Source organism: Seriola aureovittata, chromosome 19, assembly GCF_021018895.1.
Source record: "Seriola aureovittata isolate HTS-2021-v1 ecotype China chromosome 19, ASM2101889v1, whole genome shotgun sequence".
Classification (NCBI taxonomy): Eukaryota; Metazoa; Chordata; class Actinopteri; order Carangiformes; family Carangidae; genus Seriola; species Seriola aureovittata.
This window is the reverse complement of record NC_079382.1, coordinates 4528287-4554204: the sequence shown is the minus strand read 5'-3', so window position 1 is coordinate 4554204 and position 25918 is coordinate 4528287. Positions and strand designations below refer to the sequence as shown.

The 25918-nt window shown below is 39.2% G+C and overlaps 2 protein-coding genes across 3 annotated transcripts in view; one reads left to right on the top strand and one right to left on the bottom strand.

The window, feature by feature from the left end:
- Window positions 1-1470: 1470 nt before the first annotated feature.
- LOC130160794 (saccharopine dehydrogenase-like oxidoreductase) lies at window positions 1471-9891 on the top strand. Of its 2 annotated transcripts, none has more exons than XM_056363518.1 (12): window positions 1471-1709; window positions 2257-2369; window positions 2478-2558; window positions 2721-2850; window positions 3215-3264; window positions 4086-4216; window positions 4887-5004; window positions 6972-7091; window positions 7499-7555; window positions 7955-8066; window positions 8647-8728; window positions 8881-9891. In XM_056363518.1, exons 1-12 carry the CDS (start codon window positions 1514-1516, stop codon window positions 8978-8980), a joined length of 1290 nt encoding a protein of 429 aa, XP_056219493.1. In that variant the 5' UTR covers window positions 1471-1513; the 3' UTR covers window positions 8981-9891. The 2 variants fall into 2 exon arrangements, with proteins under 2 accessions (XP_056219493.1, XP_056219492.1); XM_056363517.1 differs by having other exon boundaries at window positions 6825-7091.
- Window positions 9892-21131: 11240 nt separating this feature from the next.
- Window positions 21132-25918, bottom strand: part of snap25a (synaptosome associated protein 25a) — a 36354-nt gene continuing 31567 nt past the window's right edge. Inside the window, exons 7-8 of the mRNA XM_056405362.1 lie at window positions 23560-23704; window positions 21132-22724 (exon numbers count right to left, since the gene is read on the bottom strand). Of these exons, the coding sequence (XP_056261337.1) occupies window positions 22656-22724; window positions 23560-23704 (214 nt within the window). The 3' untranslated portion in view covers window positions 21132-22655. The remainder of the gene's footprint in view (window positions 22725-23559; window positions 23705-25918) is intronic.

Sequence of the window (25918 nt, the reverse complement as noted above, 5' to 3'; positions counted from 1 at the left end):
GGCCCAAGGACAGTTAAATCTGAATTATCTGTCCTAAAACTAGAAATCAGAGAGAATCCATAGATTAACACAAGCAGCACTGACTTTGTGAAGAATCAACAGATGTGTATTGATTAAACGTCAGAGGTGACAAATGAAAATGTGGAACTCAGGAAATGCATTACTCTTTTTAATTGAGTCAGGCTACTGAAGTTATATAGCTGAAATGACTTCGAGCCACTAAATTCCCTCACTAACCCCAAAATCTACAGTAGCTGTGTAGAGTTCCTCCTGACAGGTCTCATTCAGATTTTGAATTGGATATAAAGCTTAAAATGTGAAACATTCATTTTAGTGTAAGAAATAACACAAATAGGCCTACTTTGTGGCCTTGCAGCATCAGATCCCCATTCATTGTTATAGAGCAAACTGGGATGACATTGCACATTTTAAGGTTCTCCCTCTGGTTTCTTACTGCTGCATGTTCACAAATATTCACCAGTTTGTTCTGGGGCACAGGAATAAGAAATGTGAATTCTTAAAAAGGGTTGGATTTTCCTTTAAATGCACAATCCATGATTATGATGTAGTGTTCCATCCTCAAAGCATCTGGAAAAATAACAGGCTAAAATTATAAATATTAAAGTCATTATAGGAGCCTATTGGGGACTATTAAGATAATCATGGAAACTTGAAAATGAAAATGTAATTCCATGATAGCAATGTTTTTTTTTCACAGGTATTCTAGGATTACACTGGACTTGACTTAATGAATATGAGCAAAGCAGCAGAAGCAGTCAGCAGGACATTTCCAGGGAGAGATGAGTCGAGCAGAGAGCGTGAAAGAAGAAAAGAGGAGGGAATGAGAACAGAGTGATCCGTAGTAGATCAAACAAAATACTGTCTGATAATATCACAGTACATGTACATGTTGTTTATCTTCAAAGAAAAGTAATATCATTAGAGTAAATGTTCCCAATTCGGCCTAATATTCAGTTCAGAGTCATAAAGATATTCACTTGGCCTTTTTGTGGATCCATGACTGCTCAGTTAGAGCAGCACATATTATTATGGTCTGGATTTACATGTAGATTTGTCATCTAAACATTAAATGTGTGAACTGTACTCAGCATAGTGTAACAAAAATAGGTGTCAAGATTAGTGATGCTGTTTATGCCAAATTCATTCCCCACCTATGTCGTGTAAATTCAAAATAGCTACATCAGACAATCTTTGTCTCTCTTTATCTGACAGTAGTGAAAATAAGTCATTGTCAAAATCTGTGTTGTGGTTTCAGAATGATGGAGACAGAGAACAATTATATTCAAAATACAATACAGGCTTAGGATGATTTTTTTCCCTGGGCAACTATGAAGCCCCATAAGCCGCCGCCGCCCCCCCCCCCCCCCCCCCCGCTCCGCCTATGAGGTGTACGTTTATTATGTAAGAGCATTACGTCCGTTCTCAGCCAATCAGCGCACACAACCGGAAGTAGCGTTGCTAGGCGGCGGGACCTTGAACTTAAACGTAAACAATGGCGGCCGCAACCTCTGACAGACCGTACCACATTATCATTTTCGGTGCCACAGGGTTCACAGGGCAGTTTGTTGTTGAGGAAGTCGCGCGATGTGCCGCCGAGACACCCGGGGACAGCTCTCTGAAATGGGCCGTGGCCGGGAGAAGCAGACAGCGTCTGGAAGCAGTGCTGGAAAAAGCCGCAGGGAGGCTGTGTATGTGCTTAACAGGCTGGACTGTAGCTAACTCAGACAGGAGTGTTTGCGGTCAGGCCTGAACGATCAAATGTCAGGCCATGTGTCACTGCCGCAGGATACTGTACTCAGCTGACTGACAGAGGCAGCAGGCTGAGCTGTTGTTGTCGTCTGTGGGAGGTTATGTTGCTAGAAGTGAAGTTTTGTACTTGACCCCTAAATATTAGTAATTGTTTTGCTCCAAAAGTCCTAGCTAGCTTCATAAATGGACAGTTTGTCAGGTTATTACAGCGGAACCCCCCATTTGGTATCTATCATATACAGCTGTAAGCACTGAGACAATATTATATTCATTTTTATTAATATCTAATCTTTTCAGCTTTGTTTGTAATAGCCTGGGAATACAGGTGGCTCAAAAAGGCTTTTCAGCCTACCTTCAGTACATTGAATATAGGGGTTTAGCAGTTTTAGTCCGACATGAACACACACCATACAAATCAGGTTAGGGCTATGTGTAAGAGTTATCCACTGTACATTCAGTGAAAGATTTTCTCTTCTGTTTTATCAGCTATGCCCGAGTTAAGGACAGACACTGAGATCATTGTTGCAGATGTGTCTATTGAGGAATCACTGGCCATCATGTGCCAACAAGGTGTGGTCATTCTCAACTGTGTTGGACCAGTAAGTATTTTGTCAGGCAGTGACACACAGGAAACTAAGAGATGATATCTCATATATCATGTGGTTTGTATTTGAACATTGCTCTCTATGCTGTCTTTGTACTTTCAGTACAGATTTTACGGCGAACCAGTGGTGAAAGCTTGCATAGAAAATGGAGCTCACTATGTAGACATCTGTGGGGAGCCTCAGGTAGTGTGTGGTTAAATGCCATTCCCATGTATTTCTTCTATATCATATTTTATAGCCTGGTTATGACTGCTCCTAAAGTCGACTGAAGATCAAACCGTATTTGCATCTCATTGTGTTTTTGTGCATTTTTGATTTTTGTAAGTGAATGTCCGTCCTTAACAGTTCCTAGAACGCATGCAGCTGGAGTATCACACTAACGCCTTGGACAGAGGAGTGTATGTGATTGGCAGCTGTGGCTTCGACTCCATACCGGCAGACCTGGGTATTCTCTACACACAGAGGCAGTTCAAAGGTAGGAAACAGAAGACAGGTTGAAGTCAGCCATTACAAATCAAAAGCCTGTGAACGGTTTATTCATTGAAGGTAAAAATCACTAAATCAAGGTGTACATCACTAGACACACCGAACACTGCAGTGCTTGCAAGGTTATTTTTATACACAACACAAGCTACATATGCAGAAAAATCTTTTTTCTCAATAAATGATTCAGATTTTTTATTTATCAACAAATAGATTCAGAATTTTTTTTTCTTCAATTTATACAAAGGTCAACAATGGCAAGTTGAGCAGAACTCATGCGTTTGAATTATTATTTTCCATTCAGATAAACTTTAACTGGAGTGCGGCCTTCAACTGTGTGTTTTATCTGATTTCAGGAACACTGACAGCTGTGGAGAGCTTCCTGAAAATAAGCAGTGGGCCTGAGGTAGCCTGAACAACTACAGCTTCTGCACTGCTTGATGGGAAATGTAATCTGTTACACTCTCTCCTTGAGCTGTCACTATAAATGCACAAAGTAAAGGCAATAAGGATATGATTAATCATGAATAGTATATATTAGAACATAAAAATAGCAATGCAGGCACAAAGCTAAATACATTTTTTTGGGGGCTTTTTATGCCTTTATGATAGCACAGTAGAGAGAGACAGGAAACGGGGAGGCAGAGAGAGGGGGAATGACATGCAGTAAAGGACCGTCTGATGCGGGATTTGAACCGTGGCCTGCTGCAGCGAGGACTGTAGCCTCTACACATGGGGCGCCTGCTCAACCCACTGCGCCACTCGACGCCTCAGCTGAATACATTTTTGAAATAAAAAAAAAATGGCATTTTACTTCTACGAATTAGAGCAGTTATAAGAGGACTGATTTCCTAAAAATGACTCACAGCAAACACAAGTATGGAGCACAAGAATCAATATCCTTGTGACAGAAAGGTCGTCTAACAAAAGCTCTGGGGAAATTGAGAGTAAACAGAGAGATAGATCAGATACTGTCAGCACAGGAGCTATCGTCCTTTTGGGGGATAGTGATATTACAATAGCATTTTAAATTTTTCTTTAAACTAAATATGCTGATGTATAACCACAACGTGCCACTGGCTGGTTTTGTGTGATCACACTGCAGTTTCAGAACCGGTGGCTTCGTCCTCGGCTTTTGTTATCATTTGTTTATTGGGAGGAAATTGGATAGCATTGCTTTCCCGCACTGTGACCCGTGACGATTAAAAGTGCTGTCAATCCTCACAGGGGTCGTCCGGTCATGATGCCACTTGGCAGTCTGCTGTGTATGGCTTCGCAGATAGTGGCTCTCTGCGCCAGCTGAGGAAGAAGTTTGGCCACAAGCCGCTGCCAGTGGTGGGAGCCAAAGTCAAAAAGAGGTAAGACTATAACTGAGCAATTACTGTCTGGCTAAAACATTTTTAGTTTGAGTAATAACATTTTTATTGGAATGTGGGGCTTGGCAGCATTAAGTTCAGACAGGGGTAAGTGTGTTTCCTCAGTGCACAAGCAGAGAGGGATTTTCCCACTGACACTGATATATGTTTTTTACATTTGACCTACATTTCAATATTTTTATTCCAAAGTGTTAATGATACCTTTATTTACAATATAGTGTTATTTGAACAAGTGCAATCATCATAAAATAAATACAGTTTAATGAAATGTAATTGTACATAATGTGGTACAAATGTTAAAATAAATAGTTGATGTTTTGGAATGAAAGCCTCCATCTTGACTATTTAGTTCAGGCTCAGGGCCACAAAACATATGCTGCATGTCAACTTTATGTTACTGTATAAAATCCAGCACATTTGGAGGTGCACAGTTTCCACAAGATGGCTGCAATTTGCAAACTATTACTGTCTGGCTGATTTACATCCAGTGAGATTTTATTGGGACGCGGGGCCTGGCAGGGATGGAGGGACAGATTTAGAGGACTATCAATGGATGAAATATGCTCAAGTTCTGCTGCTGCAGGCAGAGATAGATTTGGAAAGTGAAGACCACTTTGCTTTTTCTCTGTGTAATTTGTGTGTGTGTGTCCAGGGGTTTTGTGTTTTTCAGCAAGGAGATTGAGCAGTACGCCATTCCGTTTATGGGTTCTGATCCATCAGTAGTCAAGAGAACCCAGCGTTTCCTTTACGAGGAGGAACACCAGTCGCCAGTAAGATTATAACAACACAAGGACTGAGACCATGTTTCCACTTATTGATTGCAGTGGTTGTAGTTAAAGCTGCATTATAGGATTTTGTTGTAAACACAGTTACACCCGAGTGCGACTAAATGTTGTCTGCATTTCCTTCCTCATTGAACATATTGCAGAGCTGATTTCTTTTTTGAATACTTTGAAATTCTCCTCACCTTTTCCTGGTCCATTGTTGACATTACTTCACACTTCACTGCCACCAACTGTCAGTGGAACAGCTTGTAACAGAGGGATGTCATGCAGCTCGCATGCACCTCCCTTTGTTATAGGGAAGAATGATCATATCACCTGCATTCTTCTGCAAGTGCCAGTAGAACATTGGATCAGCCCTGCAAATGTAATAAATAGATAAATAAATGTAACACATACAGTGTTTAAAATGAAAATGGGCACCTTTAAAGCAAGACTGTAACTTTGATAAAAGAATTTAACTAACAGCCTCTTCCTCTTTCAAGAGAAAAGGGTAATTCATAATCAGCAAATTTGCTCACTTCAGTCCACTCAGGGGTTTTACTGCTGCAGCTGTTCTTGTTCTGGTCTGACCAGTAGCTTATGGTTAGCTCATTTTTTTGCTGTATAAGTGACATCACTGTGTCAGTTCGCTGACTCTATGCTTCTCAATTTAATAACTTATTTTTATTTATTTATAAAAAGGACAAGGTAAATTAACATTTGAATAAATATAAATGTAGTTTACCAAAATGCAAGTCTTCATAGGCAGCCCCTTTACCTGATGTTGTTAGGGAGCCAAAAATAATAATGATAATGTACAATAGTTAGAAACATACTAATAATCGTCATAAATACCATTTGTTCAGCAAAGGTTACACAGTCTATGTAAGGCCATATTTATGTGTGAGCAAATTCAACTGTAATCTGTGATCTACTTGTTATAATAGTAACGACCATACATATCAGTAATGTGTTGGCTGTGATGTTGATGTAGGTCTAGTGTACTGTACCTATAGGTGCCATTGAGGTTAGAAACTAGGCCAATACACTTCCACAAATGATATCTGCTGTCATTTCAATAAGGTGAATCACTCCATCCCCCAGCTCATTGCTTTCCAACCATAAGGTACAATCAAAGTTGACTTTACATTTAAATGTTGTATAATATATTAAATATATAATAATTCGGCAGGCCCTAACTGAGCATGAACTATTAATATCTCAGTACTATCTGTGTCCCTGCGGAACACGGTTTGCTACGCTGCATTAAGTGACACACAAAGGTTTAATATTAACAACACACTCTCCTTCTTATCTCAGATATGTGGAAGACTCTGCATCCTGGCAGTGAGAAGCGAGACCTTTTTTTTCCCCTCTGTACCTGTAACTAGGTCAGCCGCTTCAGCAGCTGTCACTGTTTTGATCACAGTCAGCGACACAGGCCTTAATGAAACTATCTCATTATGTTGTTTAGACCGCCATCTACCAGCGGAGTGGAAATATGATGAGTCATCTGTAGTGATTCATCACTTTCTTCCCCGCTGCTCATTACTCCCTTTGACATCTCATCTCGTCTCGCCCTCCTTCCCTCCCTCCGTCCTGCTTCGCTCCTTTTTTCTTCCTCCAACTGTTTCTGTCTTTCACTCCTCCTTCCTGCTCCCTCATCCTGACTCTGTGTTTCTTCTCACCCTCGTCCTTCTCTTCATCCTCACCCCCCCTCCTCGCCCTCACTCCCACCGCCTTCCTCCCTTTTCCTTTTATCACTTCACTTTCATCTGTTATCCTTTCTTCTGTGCCATTCCCCTCCTCCCCATTTTCTCTCTCAGCTTACCGCTTCCCCTTCATCTCTCATTTTCCCCTCACCTGCAACTGTTATCTGCGTCCCCTTATCTGTTCCCCTCCCTGTCACAGTTCATTACCCTTTTGTATATCAAACACGTTCTCCTTCTCCCCCTGCCTCTCTCTGCCCACAGGTCCAGTACAGTGCGTACGTTGGGGTCGGCGGCCTCTTTTCCATCGCCAAGTTCTTCTGTGGCGGCGTACTCTTCTGGGTCATGGTTAAATTCAGCCTGGGCAGGAAACTCCTCACCATGGTAGCTCCATCATTTTTCAGACAGCTGCTTACTGCAACTGCCTTCTGTGGTATTTAGTCCTTTGGATGTGGAGTTGATTTAAAGACAGTAAAAGCTTTAAGACACTGACTTCAGATGGTTATTTCAAGCATTTAAATGTGGATGAATGTCACAGTTGGATGTGGCTGTTTAGCTGAAAGGCTTACTCAAATCTACTCATGTTAAATACAGCAGCAGCAGCAGAGTGGTAACGACTGTGACACTATGATGTTTGCAGGCAGAGAAATGTATAAGAAAAAAAAACACGGATTATACAGTTTTAATGCTTGTTTTAATCCAAGAAAACTGCAAAAGAGTTAAGGAGTGAAAATATTATTTATAGGGTTTTGCACAACAAACTGATTTTCGGTTCTTTGTCTATCCCAAAGTTTCCATCATTCTTCTCCTTTGGCTTGTTTAGCAAAGCTGGTCCAACCATGAAGCAGGTGAGAGAGTTTATTTTTGTAGTAAATGTATTCACATTGTTGCGACCTGTGTGGAATTAAAAAGTTCCTAAAATTGATGTTGTACAGTTCTTGTATATGGGAGCCTCAAAATCAATTGAAAGCAAAAAAAATTGTTCAGGGTGGTTAAGATTTAAGTTAATCTAATATTATGCTTGTGGCAAAGAAAAGTGTATGTGATTACAGCACAAACCACAATGAGTTAATAATTTTAAATAATAATTTTAAAGACAGTAAATTCTGTAGTAACAACCCCAAACATGTAATCATGTATTTAACATGTTTCATTGTACAGTAAGTTGTTTGATTCTCAGTGATTGGTCTGCTCACAGTTGCTCACTGTTCGACTTCCCCTCTCATCATTCGTTTCTCTCCTCTCAGATCGAAGACACCTGTTTCAGCCTGACGTTCTTTGGGGAGGGATACTCGGAGGGCACGGACCCCTCACAGGGGCGACCCAACGCTAAGATCTGCACTCAGGTTGTTGGAGCAGGTGAGACTTGTTCACTATGGAGGTATAGCTGTCATACAATTCATGTCATTTTTCTAAAACTGCTGGGCACTGTAGTTTTTCACAAACATGACTCAAACAGGAGTAAAAACTATTTGGATTAATGCGGATTAATATGAACAAATGATAATTTATGGCAGCTGGATGTTGCATGTGGGATTGAGTCAAAAGAAAAGAAGTGTGTGTGTTTTTTTTTGTGTTCGTGTGTTCGTGTGTTCATGGTAACAAAGGAACATGTGACTCAGTGTAACACTGAATAATTTATGTGTATTAATAATATTTGAACATTAATGGAAGTCTATGGCACAGGAGAATAAGCTACATGTAGATCAGGCTGTGGATACACACACAGCACTCGTTAATGAGATACATTCATTGATGGTTTTGGTTTTGTTAACAGTAAGGAAAATATGAAATATCACCAGACTTATTCTTTAAGCACCTGATAGTGGAAATAATACCTTCAACTGTCAAAGTGTTTTGTGTCATGAACAATATTTTGCAACATTTTGAGACATTTTTAAAACTTTTTGGCTCCATGTTTGTTTGTCGTTGTTGACAGAGCCCGGTTATGTAGCCACAGTGTCTGCTATGGTGCAAGCAGCTGTAACCATGCTGAATGAATTGCACTCTCTTCCCAGGAGGTCAGTTGTCTTTTTTTTATTTCCTTTACTCTGCTCCCCTCTCTGTCATAAATAGAAAAGATTTGTTTTCTCTGTATCTGCCTTCCACCTTTATCCAAGTATCGCCCCACTCTTCCTCTGCATCTCCCTCTTTTCTCTCTCGTCCCTGACAGGGGAGGTGTCTACACGCCAGGAGCCGCCTTCTATAAAACCAGTCTCATCGACCGCCTCCAGAACCACAGCATCAAGTTCTCGGTCAGAAACTACCAGTAGCCCTTCAACAGTAACCATCAAAGGTCAAACCACTTTCCAGTTAAAGTATATTGTATTTATACTGATGCCAACCTTTCATCCAGTGAACATGAAGACTTTTTACTGATTGTCATTGTCAGTTTAGTAACGTCACTCTGAGAGCTGTGATTCATCAGATGGTGCAGAGTGTTGCGGCTGTAGTTAACAGAGCCACTGGTGCAGGGAGAGTTGCGTTGTGTTTCTCAAGGACACTTGAGAAACCGTGTACAAACCGACTGCCACCCACTGAGGCCAGCTGTGCCTTTGCTAAACTCCTTCCCCTCTTTGTTTTCCCCTGCAAAGAAGGACCTGTTGTTTTCAGTTTCAACTTGAGAAAGTTTCCTCTCAGCACCCTGAGGACGGATAACACTCTGCTGCTGGTTACACATTGTTATCTCTACGTTCTGTAAACACTGATGTCGTTTACTGATACAAATGTTAACTGCACTTGTGAAAATAAGCAAACCTGGTTTAATCAAACTTTATGAAGATCATTAATAATCATAGACAACATGTCTATGATTATTTTAGACTACATGCAGATTTGTACAAATGTTGTAAAATGAAAAACACTAAATTTGAGATTGAACACAATCTAGAGCAAAAACTTGAAAAGATTGTTTACAGTAAATATTTTACCAAATGTTTGTGCAATTATAAATTTTTAATGTAGTCTTCAATCAAAAATGTTATACTTTGGTGGAGTAATGTACTTATTTTATTTTGTGTTAACATATGTGATTGTTGTTTGATCCCTTTCAACAATCGTCATTTTTGTCATGTATGTGAAAAGAGAGTGAAATACATTTAATGTAATGTCTGTTTTGTGACCCCTGCTTTATTTCAGATTAAAGCTCTAATCTGAATTGGTGCACAGCACCACTACTTGACAACTCTCCCCTTTAAATTGTGTTTTTGTATTACTCGTTTGTACAGAGCACAGACTCTGACAGAGACTGGGCTTTTACATGTTTCCTCCTGTGGAGGTTACATTTAGCTTTGGTTAAATTTGTGGTTTAAACTTTCATCTAAATCACAAGCACAGACAAACACAATGAACTTTGGCTAATGGCACATGAATAATAATAATCTTTCAGGTCTTTAGAGCATGATGTCCTGCATGTAGCTGTTACTCTGAGGTTTTGGTCATTCTGCGTTGTTGTCTTTGCTGGACGCCCACCCCTAAACCACAGAATTAATTCATCTCCATTTATAGACCCTCTCCAGATTAATGCAAATGGTATAAAGTTATATAATTATTATTTAGCTCCTGGTCTGGGAGCAAATGTTCTGTGACCTCTGGTCTGCAGGCCATGTAGCTGGGAAGATTTAAAACTCACTTTGATGAATTCCCTCTGACTGCTCTGTCTGTTTCCTAATAGACAGTTAATGCCATATAACTCACACTTGCATAAATTCTTAATACATTCCCTGAATTATGTTTTATTTCTAAAAACAACCTTTGAACACCAGCAGCACTCAGCCTGTGAAAACAGTTATAGTGGCTCTGGAGGGCGCTTTCTTAAGTTTGAACCCTATGGAAGTGCATAAATAAATCACTTCAACCCATTTACAAGAGTCCAGTGTGTTTAAGCTGCCCTGAGAGCAGATTTAGTAAATGAATATTAACAGGTAGTGATTGATTTCTTATGTGAAGACATTGGACAAAACAGTTGACCCACTTTTCAGTTTCATACATGTGCTTTTTCTGAAACTTAAGCCAGTGAGGCTGCGGTCCTCCGTCTTCCACCACCAGGTGCCAGTGTTTGCCCTGCTCTTCATTCCTGACAAATATTTACAGACACACAGCCCCACATGACAGTAGAGGTCATTTGGTGCCTTTGAGGATACAGAGACAGTGCGTGGCCTTAATTAAAAGACTGTGGGTGCACCATTAAGACCAGGAGAAACGGGGTCACGATGGCAGGAAGGTGACTGTGAGGTGGCAGACGCCTCACATCTGAGAGGAGGATGTCAAGGTGAATGAGAGCCGGCAGCTTTTCGCTCTCCTTTACTTTTCCTCCTCGTGAGTCATTGTGAGTCCTCCTCTCTGTCTGTGCCTCCCTTCCCCCAGCTGTCACCACTGCTCTTTCACAAAACATAAGTACACACACACACACACACACACACACACACACACACACAAAGCTGGTTGTATCTCTGTGTGTGCAGTGAAAACACTGCTGACACAAAATGTCAGTGGGGTAGTTTGTATGTTAAATAGCTCCTAAGTACAGTGTGATGAGAAGCAGTTGGAGGGACGGGTGGGGTGGCATTTTTTTGCCCTGAGTGAATGTACAAGAATGAGAGGGGGGATTGCAGTGGTTTCCCATTGCGTAACAGAGAGCAGCCCCACCCCTCTCGCTTGCCCATGCACATCTCCAGGCCGCCATTGTGGCTGTGCAGATATTCATGTCATGTCCCTCACCTCAGACAGCTCCTCTCCCCTCCTCCTCCTCCTCCTCCTCCTCCTCCTCCTCCTCTCCCCCTTCTTTGGATCTGTCTGTGGGACCAATCATCTGCCTCTACTCTCAAACTCTCATTAGTTTTAATGGCAAGACCTTAATTGAGAACAGCTTTACTAAAGCATGTTAAACCAGGTTTACAATAAAAGTATAATTAAGACAGACGATCAGACAACAGACCGCATCATAACCCTTCACACCTGTGTAGATGTAGAGAAAATACCATAGACTTGTCAATCAAAATAATGATGCGATAAAAACCTCTTGCTGTTTTGATTTCAGGAAAGATTTTGACTTGATCTGCCTGATCCTAAAATGGTTTCAAATGGTAAAGAGGGAAGAGACCACAATGACCACAGAGAAAATAAACAAAACATGAGAGTAACACACTGAGATGAGGACAGAGAAAAAGCCAACATGACTGTGCTTAAAAGTTCAAAGTTTAAAAGTCCCAATCAAATGTTTCCCTCAGTTATTTGCCTTTTATGTAAGAGTTTACTGTTAAATTCACCAGCCGATAAATGCCTGATATATAAGAATGGTACTGCCCCGACTGTATATACACATGGCAGCCATTTTTACTTAAAGTTCATGTTGCTGCCGTTGTGATTGGTGAGAGTGGAGCTAATTTGAAGTAAGCACAGAAGCTGTAACTACAGCTGTTTACAATGTAAGAAGAATAATTCAGAATGTAAGAAAAAGTCACTACACATCAAATCACATCAGAATAAAAGCACAATATACACTGTACTACAGCATCTAGCTACATGACTACAACATTTGTAGTTCACTATCACAAAAGAAAAAGAAATTGTTTTTTTTTTATGAAAAAATACAGTAAATATAGTTAAACGATTGTATTATCGATGGAGTAAACTATAGAAGAAGAGACATCAAATACAAAATGTAATGTTTATCAGACTTTAAAGCTCAGTCACAGTCCTGTGTTGTTCTGCTGTTTCCCCTCCGGCTCTTACACGCTCTGACATGTTTTTCTGCTTTTGCGACAATGTCAGTAAATATTGAATTTTGTTTTGGGCTGAGAGTCTGAGAGTGTGTCACACTCATCGTGTATGTTTTATTTTTTCTTGAAGGTATAAGGCTCCTCTGTCTTTATTCAGACTGCAGTGTAGCAGGATGCGCCGCTCTGACTCTCGTTCATACAGAAACTGTCTGTTTCTCTCTGAATCTTTCATTGTGTTTCTGCTTTGTTCTTTGTCTCCCTTTGTCTCTGTCTGGACTCTTTTCCTCCGTCACTCCAGGGGGGTGTTGAGTCAAATACACATTTAAAGAGCTTTAATGCAATGAGAAGGTCCATGATCCCACTGTCTACATTTACACACACAGCCTTTAATTTAACAACTGCTCATAATAATAATCTAATGTGGTTACAAATGACTCTCTCACTAATTAGAATAAACGGACCCACTCAGCAGATAAAGATCTGTTATGTAAAGGCTCTATATACTTTTTCTGTGCATGCTCAACAAAACAAAACAAAACATTCTCTCTTTGAATTACTTGCATGAGTTGTACAAAACCGTGCAGCAGGAAACCCATAATTGTGCCATATGCATGTTTTTAAATTGCCTTACTGTGGAGAGTGTAAACAGGACACCTTATCTCATCATTCTAATTAACATAATTAGTTTTCTTGAGAATTGTCGATCATATTGATTTAACATGGAGTGAATTTGGCTCATGTAGCTGCAGCTAAACCAGTGTGGCAGAGCTGCTCTGCGCTTTCTCAATATTTTCTGGCCCATGATGCTCTTTGTTAGATCTCACACTTTCATGGGCCTGCTGTGCATTTGACTGTGACAAAGGTATAACATTACATCCTGGATTCAGATGCAAATAGGAGCTCTTATATAGAAATGATATGTTATATACAGTATGTCATAGTGTAGGCTATATCGTGATGCCCCAGTGAATGTTACCACTGACCAATCCAAAGCTTTACTCTCTTTTTTCTCTTTACTTCTTTTGCTTCCCTGGCATTTTGTTCACAGCTGAACGCCAATTCTTTCTCAATAAAAAGTTATTGAAGAGGTCACGGAGGTTGTGGAGGATTCAGCACATCTAAGCTACAATGGCTTCCTCTGTATTGGACTCTCTGGCTCAACGGCCCTTTAAAATGCCAAAATGGTCTGCTATTGGTCAATGGTGAAAATCCACAATTTGTTTTTCAGTTTTAGCTCTCTTCAGTTTTGGTCCTGTAACTTTACTTGTTTCCCATTTGTTTAATCTATATGTAAACAGAAATGTGAGTGTTTTTCTGGGGGGTTACATGCTGTAAAACCTGAACAACAGTTGTTGTTGTTGCTGTGATGTTACCAGGCAAGCAGCAGAGAAACTGCTTAAATGTTGAACAGGAGGATAAAGTATTTGTGACAAAATTCTCCATAACTCTACCTGAAACTACAGTTTGAGATATCAACTGCCATTTTGATATCTCTGTGTGATGTGCTCATTAGTGGAGTTTGGGCTGTTGCCAGGATGCAGGAGACCTCTAAATGTATTGAGTATTTCAAGTCTTCCAGTATTGGGTTTTTCCCACCTTTCAGACCAACATTGTGAACTGCACACTAACGTGATGCAGCCTAGGTTCTTACATAAAATGTTCCATCAAACTTTGACCTGCGTCATAGTCCAAAGATGCAATTCATAACATGTGCAGAGGACAACAGTTCTGTCGCTGTATCAGGGTTTTATTAATGTGTGGCCTACATTGGTGGCTCACAGCAGAGTTTCCCTTAAGGTTTGGACTGGTGTATAAGATTAAACACTGTTATATTATTGTGACTTACTGTGGGGAGGTGCTGCATTTCAAAGAAAATAACAATAACCCACTTTATCACAAAGTGGAACATTCAGCCCTCCTTCACCACCACAATAAGCTTTGTACAGTCCCTTATTAAAATGTGTGTTTAAAATGTGTCTGTGACAAATCATTTGTTCATTTGGATTTGAGAATGTCCCCATGCATGAGATCACGTGCATTTCTGTTCCCCGTCTGTTTATTTGTGTCTTCCAGTGTGTGCTGAAGTCTTGTTTCTGCAGCCTTTATTTGCTGACTCTTGACAAATCTGAATCCCAGACAGTGTCAGTGACTGAGAGACTGCAGACAACACTCAGGCGAGTTGGGAATAGAGATTGAGGAGGGACAAGAGGAGAAGACACGCTGATAAAAAAGACGAGATGGTGCTCGAGACGTTGTTGAGAGGAGGGAGTGGCTGGAGAGTCAGAGAGAATTAGAGGAGAGTGAGAGGAGGCAAGAATGACAAATAAGGAAGTGAGGGAGTGGACGTGTAAAGAATGAGCGGTGAAGAGCTTGGGGGTTTGCCTGCCGACAGATACAGTACACACACATCCCAAAGCAGCCATAAGTTCTACCAGAAGTCATTTCCAGGACAGCCAGATTTATAAAGACATATACATCCACAGCACTGACTGTGTTATGACTCATATATTGTTATTTAATATATATATATATATATACATATATATATATGTATGTATACATATATTTATGTGTTTGTGTGTGTGTGTGTGTGTGTGTATGAATAAACATAATTAATTTAAAAAAGTGTAAATATACAGTTTATTTTGCAGGACAGAGCTTCAACAGCTTCAAGCCAACATGGTACATAAGGTCTGCTGCCATTTATTATTTGATATTATATCATAAATATTTACATGTATGTCTATGTGTATAATAATATCATTATTTAAGAATGTGACAAAAAAAATCTAAACTCAGAGACAACTTTCAATGTTCTTCAGAATTAGTTCCATTGATGACAGCTGAGCTGTCTCCTCTCCATCTGCTGATTAAGAAGACCATGGAAAATGAAGTTGAAAGCTTGGGAAAAAGCAAGTAAATGGACATGGTCTTTTTCTGTAGTTTTTAAATTTTGCTCCCAAGAAACTAAAAGTTATGTTTCTTCTAACTCAGTGACAGTTCACAGTTTACATTTGGAGAAATGTAATTTAAACATCAGCTGACCTTTTTTTTTGTTGCATAAAATATATTCTTTTTTGTATCTTACTTTTAAATAAACATTGTCTCATGTTACAGCTTCAAGCTTTATCAGTCTGTATTTCAGAGTGAGCAGTTGAAGCCTCTTGCCTAATGCTTTTGGCCCAGACTTTCTGTCTGATTGTCTTTTCAAACAGACAGTCTGCCCCCCCTCACGGACGACTGCTTCAAAGCAGCAAATTGAACCTGCAGCTTCTTGAATGAACCAGTTGCATCACTGCATCTGGTTGTTAGGTGATGAAGCTGGAAGGCAGCACTGAGGCAGTGAGACACACTGTGTTATTTTCTGCTGTTACATGAAAGCTGCCTGAGCCAAATGTGTTTACATTAACAGTGGATCAGATGACTGCGACACATGAAGGGGGTCTCTACGGAGCGTTTTACTGTCTCTCAGCTCATTTGTTTTGTTTTATAGCTTTTATGTTTTGGGTTTTTTGGAATCTTATATCTTGTGTAAACATAGTTTCTTGATGCAGCTGCAAAAAATGCTTTGAAGCCAAGGGTGTAGATTTGGTTTTAACATTGGCGCGGCTGTAACAAACCCACCACCTTCCAAAACAAAGACATTAGCGTTTTAATGCTGTCAACCAAATAGTTTATTAAGATCTGAATTTACATTCATGTACATGTGTTGAATTTCCATGTATGTACTGTATATTTATTTGTAAATATATTTACATATGAAGTAAAATCATATATGTATAGCCTATATAGATAAAAGTTATATATGAAACCTGTTGGAAATTGGAACAATGTCATATAATGATATATATATCTAGCTAATAATAACATGTATTTTAATATAGAAAATATGTTATATAAATATGTATCCATCCCAAAGCCGGTCAGGATATGTTCATATTAGCCTATATATGTAAATATAAAAGATAGACATGTATGTTTATATTTTATAAGAAATAATTAAAAATAATCATATAAAATTATATATAAGTTTAATAAACACGTTGTTTTGATAAAGTTGCATTTGACTGTGTGTATTTCATGGATATTATAAACGTATATCTTCATATATCTCGAGGATGTGAAAATATCATAATAATATATATCCTATCATAAGTCAGACATATGGTAACATCACTCTTGATATAGGGACATAAATGCTATAGGCCATATATGTGTCATAAGTCATAGTGTACTAAGGCATAAAAATGTTATAGTATAGTAAGGCATCATCCAATATGACTTCACTCCAAACATAGTGCGAACGAGTTCACTCAAATATTGGTAGGGACATGTCCTTACTGTCCGGATGCAAACCTACATCCTTGTCTGAAACCCACTGTACTGTGCTCACACAGGACCGAAGAGCAGACACACACTGTTAGCGTCGACGTTGTGGAGCATTTAGCTGCTAAAGAGCCTGATATTTCTGTCTGGAGTCGGACCAAAACAGAGTTCAAAGGAGAGTGAGTGAGGTGGCCAGAAACTTAATTCCAAATTATTCTAACGTTAGCTGTTTGCTGACAGAGGTTTTGGGGGAGATAAAGTGTGCTGTGCTCATTAGTGTCTGTATGAATGTGCTGACAGCGCAGGAGTGTTTCTGTGATCTCTCCCCTCTACTCTCCCCCTCGATCTGAGAGACAAGGTGGCACAGGTGTTAATGGCTGCATAATACCTTCTATTTTTGTATAGATAAAACACACATAAAATCCTAAAAAAAAAGGATCTTCTTTTTCTTTTTCTTTTGTTTTCTAGTTTCCTTCACTACATGTATGCAGCATAAAGAAATCCAAGAGACGTTTGATTCTGCAGCTTAGTGATGAAACTGTGGTTTCCCCACTGCTGGTTATTAAAGTGGAGACTGATGCACTGTGCTTTACCTCTCAGTCAAGAGTGCTGCATCAACCTGTATCCATGCCCATGTGTCAGCACTTTCAGGCCAAGCTCTGGTCTCATTTCACTTCTGTGCTCTCCAGGCTGAGGAGTAGGTGGACGGATTCATGAAAACAGCAAACTAACTAATGAAACAAAGGCAATATGAGATGATGAGGCAGAATGTATTACAGCCGCTCCAGAAACCAGAACGGTCCATAATGTTCCAGTACTATCCTCTGGTCTGCTTCAAGGGTATTTTTGTTATCCTGCTGAATAATGGATGAACCAGAGACAGAGAGAGGGAGAGAGAGGGAGAGAGAGAGAAGGAGAGAGAGAGAGAGTCTTTTGGCGATTGAGCAGTATTGCAGCACTTGTTTTCACTTTCTTTGCTCAGGAGTTTTCTGAAGTCTCGGCCTCCTCTGAGCCAAAACTCTGCTGTTTGATCTGAAACAAAAGGATTTGGCCTAAAAAGGAAGGTTTTCAGACTGGCTCGAAACGCTGTAATAATTAGGATTTTTAAGTCCGACTGTCTCTAAAAGCTTCAATGTTTGGAATTCCCTTCAAAACAGGTTCCTATTTGTATTGTAACTGATTGATGATACCACCAATACCTGGTGTTTTTCCCTCTGTAATGCTGTATTTGTCATTTTGAACACCAAAAATGGGAGCAAGGCCATAATATTTGACCAATTCTTGCATCAGGTCACAGGCACATAAATTAAAGTTGAATTTGTGGTTGTGGAGCCCAGTGGAGGGATGTTTAACACTATCTATCTATAGCTTTGAATTTGTATGTACAGGAAATCATAAATTGAAAGAAAATATATGGTACAAAGAAAATAATTTAATCTTTAACCAGATAAAATGGTGTTGCACATTTTATAAAGAACTAAAAGTAATATAACTTCATGTTCACTCAAAAGTTGCCGACACAATAATCAGAGATGCACAAACAGGAAGTGACTGATCTGCTGCCTCAGCTTATCCTGTCGGGGCTGTTAGCCTCCAGCCTCACAGACCTGGAGTTTATTTCTGCATGGCCCCGGGACAAGACCACAAACCAAACCAAGAATCTCCATGTCCATTCATTTATCTTCAGCAGGCTCGACTAATGTAATGCTGTCCGTGCAGGTCGCTTTAGAATCAGACAGTGATCAGAAAACTGCTGCAGGAGTCCTGGCTAGGACCAGTTCACTTCCAGTTCTCAGGTCTTTACGCTGGCGTCCTGTTTGTCAAAGGCTTTAGAATACCACTGCTGGGTAATAGAGCACTGAATGGTTAAAGGGCCAAAATACATTTATGATTTGTTGCTCTGTTATGAACCATCCATACCTCTCAGATGGTCTGATACTGTCCCCGAGATCAAAATAAAACACGGAGAAGCAGCAGGCAGTTCTTATTCACCACATATCTCTGCTCTGATTCTCATCTAATTCTTCCTTTTATTAAATCAAGATGGAAACTACTCATACATCACGCTGCACTGTAACTGCACTGATTTGTGTTGATGGAAAGATTTCAGTGTTGACTCATATAAATCTATTTAATCTTTAGTAACATCTCTGTTGTGCAGAGAGATGAAGGGAGAGCAGATCCCTGAATACCCTCTCATCCCAAGTGCTTTCACACCCTGCCTTCAGACTGTAAGGCACACTCACTGTTATCCTGAAGCAAAACCTGATTACTGCAAGTCCATTATACCTTATCAAAGCCTCAATCAACAAGTCCTCAACTAATCAATCTTAATGACTAAATTCAACTAATTACATCAAGTGGGTGAAATCGTTTTGTAACTTCCTTAATGAAGCAGCACTTCCAAAAAAATTTTATTAAAATGAAATTACTTGTTAAAGTTAATTTGTTTGCATGAATTTGAACACAAAGTAATCAATTAATTTATGAACAAAATAATGTGCACCTTGTTTGCAGATGCAGTAAGTGAATAGTCTCTTACATGAGGAAATGTGGTTATTAATAAAGTTTTCTGTGTGATCTCTGTGGGTGAAATGCACCTTTATTCTGTACTAAAGCTAAATAAAGACTAAAGAAAGGGAGAAGGTTTATGATTTCTTTTACATTCAGAGAAACAATATTAACCTCCAGCACTGAGCAGATGTTACATGGTTACCTCTGTTCATCCATCCATTCTTCAGTCCTTCTGTCCGTCCATGTCCATATGTGTTTTGTTTGTTGGTCTCTGACCAACATGTCTCAAAACATACTCACTTCATGGGCATGAAATTTGCTCCACACATTTATGCTCCTGACAGAAAGAACATATTGATTTTGTTGAAGACTTTGTACAGACTTTCTTCTGGAACAACCAAACATTTAATTTTCGTCTCCTGAAACATTAGAGTCATTAATGCGCAATAGTTGCTTTGGACATTCATGCTCCCAAGAGGAATTGAGGCTACAATATTGATTTTAGAAACATGACGACCTTTCAACAACACCATCAGGATCAATTTAGGCTATTCTTATGTCATTATCCAGACACCCACAGCACCTTAGCTCTTCTACACTGAGTGCTAACATTACACTGAGGTGCTAATGATATCGTCAAGAACTGACAACTTTATTTATTTGCTTTCTTGTCAAGAGTTAGATGAGAAGATTGATGCCACTCTCATATACTGTATGTACAGTAAATGTGAGGTTTTAGCTAGTAGCCTTTTAGCTTAGCTAAGTGTATAAACTGCAAACAGGACATAACTTGACTTTTTTACACTTTGGTTTTTGTACAGATTTAACAGATGATTTGTCTTTATATCTATTTGAAGCTAAGAGGTGGAGGTTGGTTAACTTTGTTACCCTTGGACTGATGCTATGGTTTTTCCCCGTTCCCAGTCTCTACAGAGCTAGGTTAGCTAGCTGCTAGTAGAAGCTGCATATTTTGCAAACAGTTTTGAGCGTGGTGTTGATCTTCTTGTCCTATCCAAAATATGTCCAGAAACAAGGTACATAGTGGGAAAAATACCCCAAATAAGAAATATGATTAAATTATTTATCCTGCATGTGTGAATGCTGCTTCATTACAGTTCTTAATTTCATTTTGTTGTACCTAATTTGAATAACCCAAGTATCAGCGAGAGCAATAACAAGAAGAAAACAGAATGTAATGTTCTATAATAATATAATATTAAATATTCTAGATTAATAATTTAAAAAAACTATGTGAAAGGGAATATATTCTTGATGTATCAGGAGGGATTCAGCAGTATTGATTAAATTCAGATTTTTCAGTCAAATGAATAAATTATCAACTAATAAAAAGAACTTTGTTGCTTCTTAAAGGCCCCAGAAAATCTACTTTTTCAATCAGTTTCTTACTGAGTGGTGGGGTTAACTTTGTGCTACAGCTAGAACAGTTTGAGAGATTTGTGTATTTACTTAAGGATGTTTTTCCTCAATTAATGTTGTTTTCAGGGCCTTAAAGCATCATCTAGTACTTGCAGCTGATTTTCAAAATGGCCTCATGTTTATTGACTGGATTTCAGGGTATAAGGATGATGAATCACGGTCATTTCTTTCTTGGAAGATCCCAGTGTAGCTGCACACAGCCTATATTAATATTAAACCCTCTATCTTGGTAACTGTCAGTGTATTAATCATGATTTTAGTCACATTCCTGGACTTTGGGTGGACTGTCTGCCACATCTGTGATAATCTACATGTAAAATAATGCCTATACTGAGTGGTATTCTCTGCAAATATCACCCTGGACTTTACAGGAGGAGACAAAATCCTCTCGACTCAAAGGAGCAATAAAGACAGACACTGGTGTGACTAGGGTTTATTACTTTTAATCAATTCAGCTAACTACAAAATGTCCACCACTTCACACACTGACAGGATACAGAGAGGGAGTCTTTAATATTACATGCGTTGAGGACATCAATCTCACAGTTTAACCTATTGTGTCATTCAGGTTTAGGTATTTAATCACCTTACTCTAACTACTCAACATTTTGGCGATTTGGTGTGCATAGCTCTAAAGTACAGAAGCAACAAAAAAACCCTTTTGTTTGTATTTTTTTGTTTCAGAGTATAGTTATCATTGTTATTCAATAGTATTATTATTTTTACCAATAACAAACCACACGGGGAGAATAAACTTACAGATACAGTCTTCTTATAAAAGTAAGGTCTCTCAGAAATATGCGTCTTTGCTTTACATTGCAAACGTTTATTTTTTTTTCAGAGCATCCAAAACCTATGATACAGTACACAACCAGTCCTCCTCTTTCAGCACATTATCAACATCTTCATCACTGAACTGCATAATCATTTAGAAAACAGGTCATTTTTTTGCAATACAACCCCAAGTCCTCGTATTTTTTTCATCTTTTTCTCACTTTTTTTGATCCCTTTTGCATTATTGTACAACGAGATGGTCACAGTTGGTAAATATATCGAGACAGAAAGAGTGGCACTATTGCAAACTTGCAGGAGTATGGAACGATCAACTGTGTCCTAATACTGAGCATGCGTTTTGTCAATTTGCTACTGCCATGTTATTGTTTTTTATATATATTTTTCAGACAAGTTTTATTTATAAGACTAAAATCTACCATTTGTCATGCAGAGAACGCACAATTCACATCACTTGGAATGCAATGTCTAATACAGCTACAGAGAGTCTAGTTGCACATTGTCTAAACAGTAACTCAGTATGAACAGTATGATTGCGATGAAGGAAAATGTACCAACGACTGCCTTTTGATTGTAAGTGCTCTTTGCAATCCCCATACATCTGCACTGTCACTTAGTAAATCTTTACTCATGTTTTTCCGTCAGTCTTCTGCCTTTTTGTCGTGACAACACCAAAATAAGGAGCATGACAGTAGCCTAAATGGAATGACACAGTTTTACTAGGACGATACTGAGATACTGAAAAGGAAAAAGAATAAAAACAAACAGCTTGTATAGCATTCCTATTATATACTTGTCATCCAGAGCAGTGTACTTTTATATATATATATTATATATGATATATAATAATATATGATATATATATATATTCTGATAAAGAGAATAAAAACTTCACAGGTGAGCTAGAGAGCCATCAAGTCAGCACTATATACAACCTTTGGAAAGAATGACATACGGAGTATAAGAAATCATCTTTTTACGAGGACAATCATCTTGAAAAAGCTGGACAGACGACACACAGAACAACATTTACAATGGGGAGGGGAGGTGATATGTGCATGTGTGCAAACCTAGAAGGTCAATACCATGATGAAAGCATGTCAGCGCCTGTCGATGTGCGGCGCGGGACGCCGGGATGATCGCGCTTCGGAGAGGGCGCTTAGCCACTGCCCAGCATCTTTGTGGCGCGCTGGTTGGCCTCGTCGATCCTGGTCTTGTTGGAATCCGCCTGGGTGGAGGAAAAGGAGGGAAAGAGAGAAGAGAGGAATATTAGTTTGACTGAACTGATTCTAAAATATACAAATAATTTAAAACATTATTTTTCTTCCTTGCAGAGTCTGGCGATGGCCCCGATTATGAATAACCTTTTCAAAAGAGACCTGGCCAAGATCCCAGTATAGAGACAAATACACTGTGTGTAAATGGTATGTGACTTATAACAGGGGTAGAAAGAAAAATGTGAATGAACACATTTCTAATTACTGTTAAAATTAGAGCAGGTCCGTGCATTTCCCAAAATGTATTTTCGAAAGTGAGTTGAAGAGATCTGACTTAAATGTGTGTTTCCATCACTTGTCCTTGCTTTAATGGCATTGTTTCCAAATTTCATGCTGTTGATTTTCCTTAACGTTGAATATGATAAAAGGACAGTTTAATTTGCCTGTCCTGCTGCTCTCTATATGACTGTGGAGGGAAACTAGGGCAGGATCTAAATGGTGGTTTTGAAATCTGTCCTCAGGTAACAGGTAATTCAAATGTGTGTTGTATGAATGTGTGAAGATCAGTCAGCCTCTCCTGAATGAATCAAGGTTAGATGCTGCTTACAAACGTCTGTCTTCATGTCTTAACCAAAGCATCAATAAAAAAGATCCTAATCTCAGTGCAGTAAGTAATTACAGGTAATTAATTGAAATCAGGAAATTAACGGTAAATATTCAGGTATATGACCTTCATCCGAACAGAATGCAGTAAGACTTGATCAAAGCAATGTTTACATGCAAAATGTCCTGCAATGAATATGAAAAAGTTAAAGCTGTTAAATCTAGATCTCGTCGTGTGTGCACCTTCTCCATGATCCTGTCGATCTGGCGGTTCTGGGTGTCGATCTCGTTGCCCATGTCCAGGGCCATGTGGCGCAGGTTACCGATGATGCCGCCCACTTGCTCCAGGTTCTCGTCCATCTCATTTTCCCGGGCATCGTCTGTTACCCTAAACACACACACACACTCAAGGTAAGAGGTTATGTCTGCAGGAACACCAGGTCACACACACTACATATTGCCACGTTGACCGGGTTCAGAGAGGCGCTGCCTGCTCCCTCTGTGATGTTCTCGTCCATATGTCGCCTCTGATCCTTTTTTGTCTCTGGAGCAGAGTCTGACCTCAGACCAGGCATCTGGACATGAGGAGATTCCTCTGCACAGCAGTTTATATTCTGTTTTATGCTTTAGTCGCTCAGCTTTAATTATCTAATGCTTATAATGCTGACACTAAAATCTATTTTTAAATAAACAGTGTGTGACACCAGAGCATTAAAAATGTCACCTGATACAAGTACTGGTCCAAGTCAATTAATCAACTTATAATTTTGGTAAAACCTTGTCACGACATATTAAATGATGGTTAACTGAACAGAACGTTTAAGCAGCTTGTTGGAAATGTTCACTTCTCTAGTCTGTGTCTGTTAGCACCGGATCCACTTCTCACCGCAGTGACAAGTGTCCTGAGGGGGAAACGCTGACGTAGAAATAAGATGAGAGGAATTAATTAATCTCTTCACCTCCTCTACATCTCTCCTCATTTCCACTTAACTGCAGCTTTCTCCAGTGTCCTTTTCATATGTGCACTGGCTGTTCTGACCTCCACAGGACTTTTAGTTAATGTCAAACACTCGCCCATTATTTTCTTTGGAAAAAGTATCTTAGCTGTAGTTTGTAGGTAGTGTTTTGTTGAATCATTCATTCTGTAGTGCCGCACTTCAAGAAACAGGTTTGAACAAGAGTCCAGGCTATGCTAGCAGCTCAGTAAGGCTGTACTATAATGCTCACAGTAACATTGCTAACAGGTTGATGTGAAGTGGGTATAATGTTTACCATGTTCACCATCTTAGTTTAGCATTCTGGCATGCTAACATTTGCTAACTAGTACAGTACAGAACAGCTGAGGCTGATGGGAACATCATTAATTTATTTATAAAATTCTTACCTAGATGAATAGTGACATCACCAAAGTTATACCTGCAGTTACACGCAGTTTGAAAGTTAAACATTTGAAAGTCTTCAAGCCCAAACAGAGGTAAGCCTGATGACATCATCAGGAGATATTTAGTACTGTTTTCTCAGCCTTTGTAAAAGGTGTAGGCTCAGGGGCAGGTATGTCATGTCACATGACCAACCAGCACGTGCGTAAATCACAAAGTTTTATGTACGTATGTGTGATATGTCGATGGTTAGCTTTATTGTTGACAATGTGATTGGTTTACTACAATGGAGATAACTTTATCTCTCTCCACTAATCTTGTTGCAGCTCTTAAGTTTGAAAAAAAAGGATTCAGGACAATTACAAATGTCTCCAACCCGCCTTCATTCAAGATGCTACAACACTGTATGACTCTAAGTCCACATCCATACAACTCCACTCCAGCATTCATGATCATATTAATACAAAATGACCATATTAAATGACCATACACAGTGATCATGTCACAACGTCACAATAAGGTTTTGTTGACCAGAGTCTGATCAAACAGAGCTGCATCTGTTGCATCTCTGCATCTTTCCCTTTTCTGACACTACAAGCAGCGTTTGAGGGAAAACATAAAAATTTAAATGTGAAGCTTCATCTATCATTTTCCTTTGTCCCTAATGATTACGGTAGTTATACATGTAGTGAAATATGCACATACACTGTCTATGGTGGTGACCTATTATATACTATTATAGCCTGGTAAACACCACTGCTGCACTGTGTGTTACATCGTGTAAATAACTTCAGTTTGCTAACTATAACTTAAAGATCCACATACAGACTTCCCATATAGATAAGATAGGTAGAACAATTAACCTTGTGAGGCAGCTGGATTTCTCACACTTGAGGATCCATCTTGACGTTCAAAACTCAGATTGATGATTTTGTCTTTTTATTTTTACACTAAAGAACAAAAAGCTTCATCTTTTAAAATAACAGTTTGATATTTTTGGAAAAATACATATTTACTCTCTTGCTGAAGTTTGATACCATTGTTATGTCTGTACGGTAAATATGTAGCTGGAGCCATGAGACTGTTAGCTTAGCTTAGCTTAGCTAGAGGACTGGGGACACAGCTTGAACTGGCTTTCTGAAGGTAAAAAAAACTCCCAACTAGCACCTCCTGCTAAAATGTTGTATCTTGTTTGTTTGTGTAAGTGTAAAAATGATGAGTAG

Excerpts from the sequence above, each read along its gene's own strand:
- LOC130160794 (XM_056363517.1), top strand. The coding sequence starts at position 1,514 with ATGGCGGCCGCAACCTCTGACAGACCGTACCACATTATCATTTTCGGT. Across the intron at positions 2,370-2,477 it reads TTCTCAACTGTGTTGGACCA|TACAGATTTTACGGCGAACC; the intron begins GTAAGTATTTTG and ends TTGTACTTTCAG. Across the intron at positions 3,265-4,085 it reads AAATAAGCAGTGGGCCTGAG|GGGTCGTCCGGTCATGATGC; the intron begins GTAGCCTGAACA and ends CAATCCTCACAG.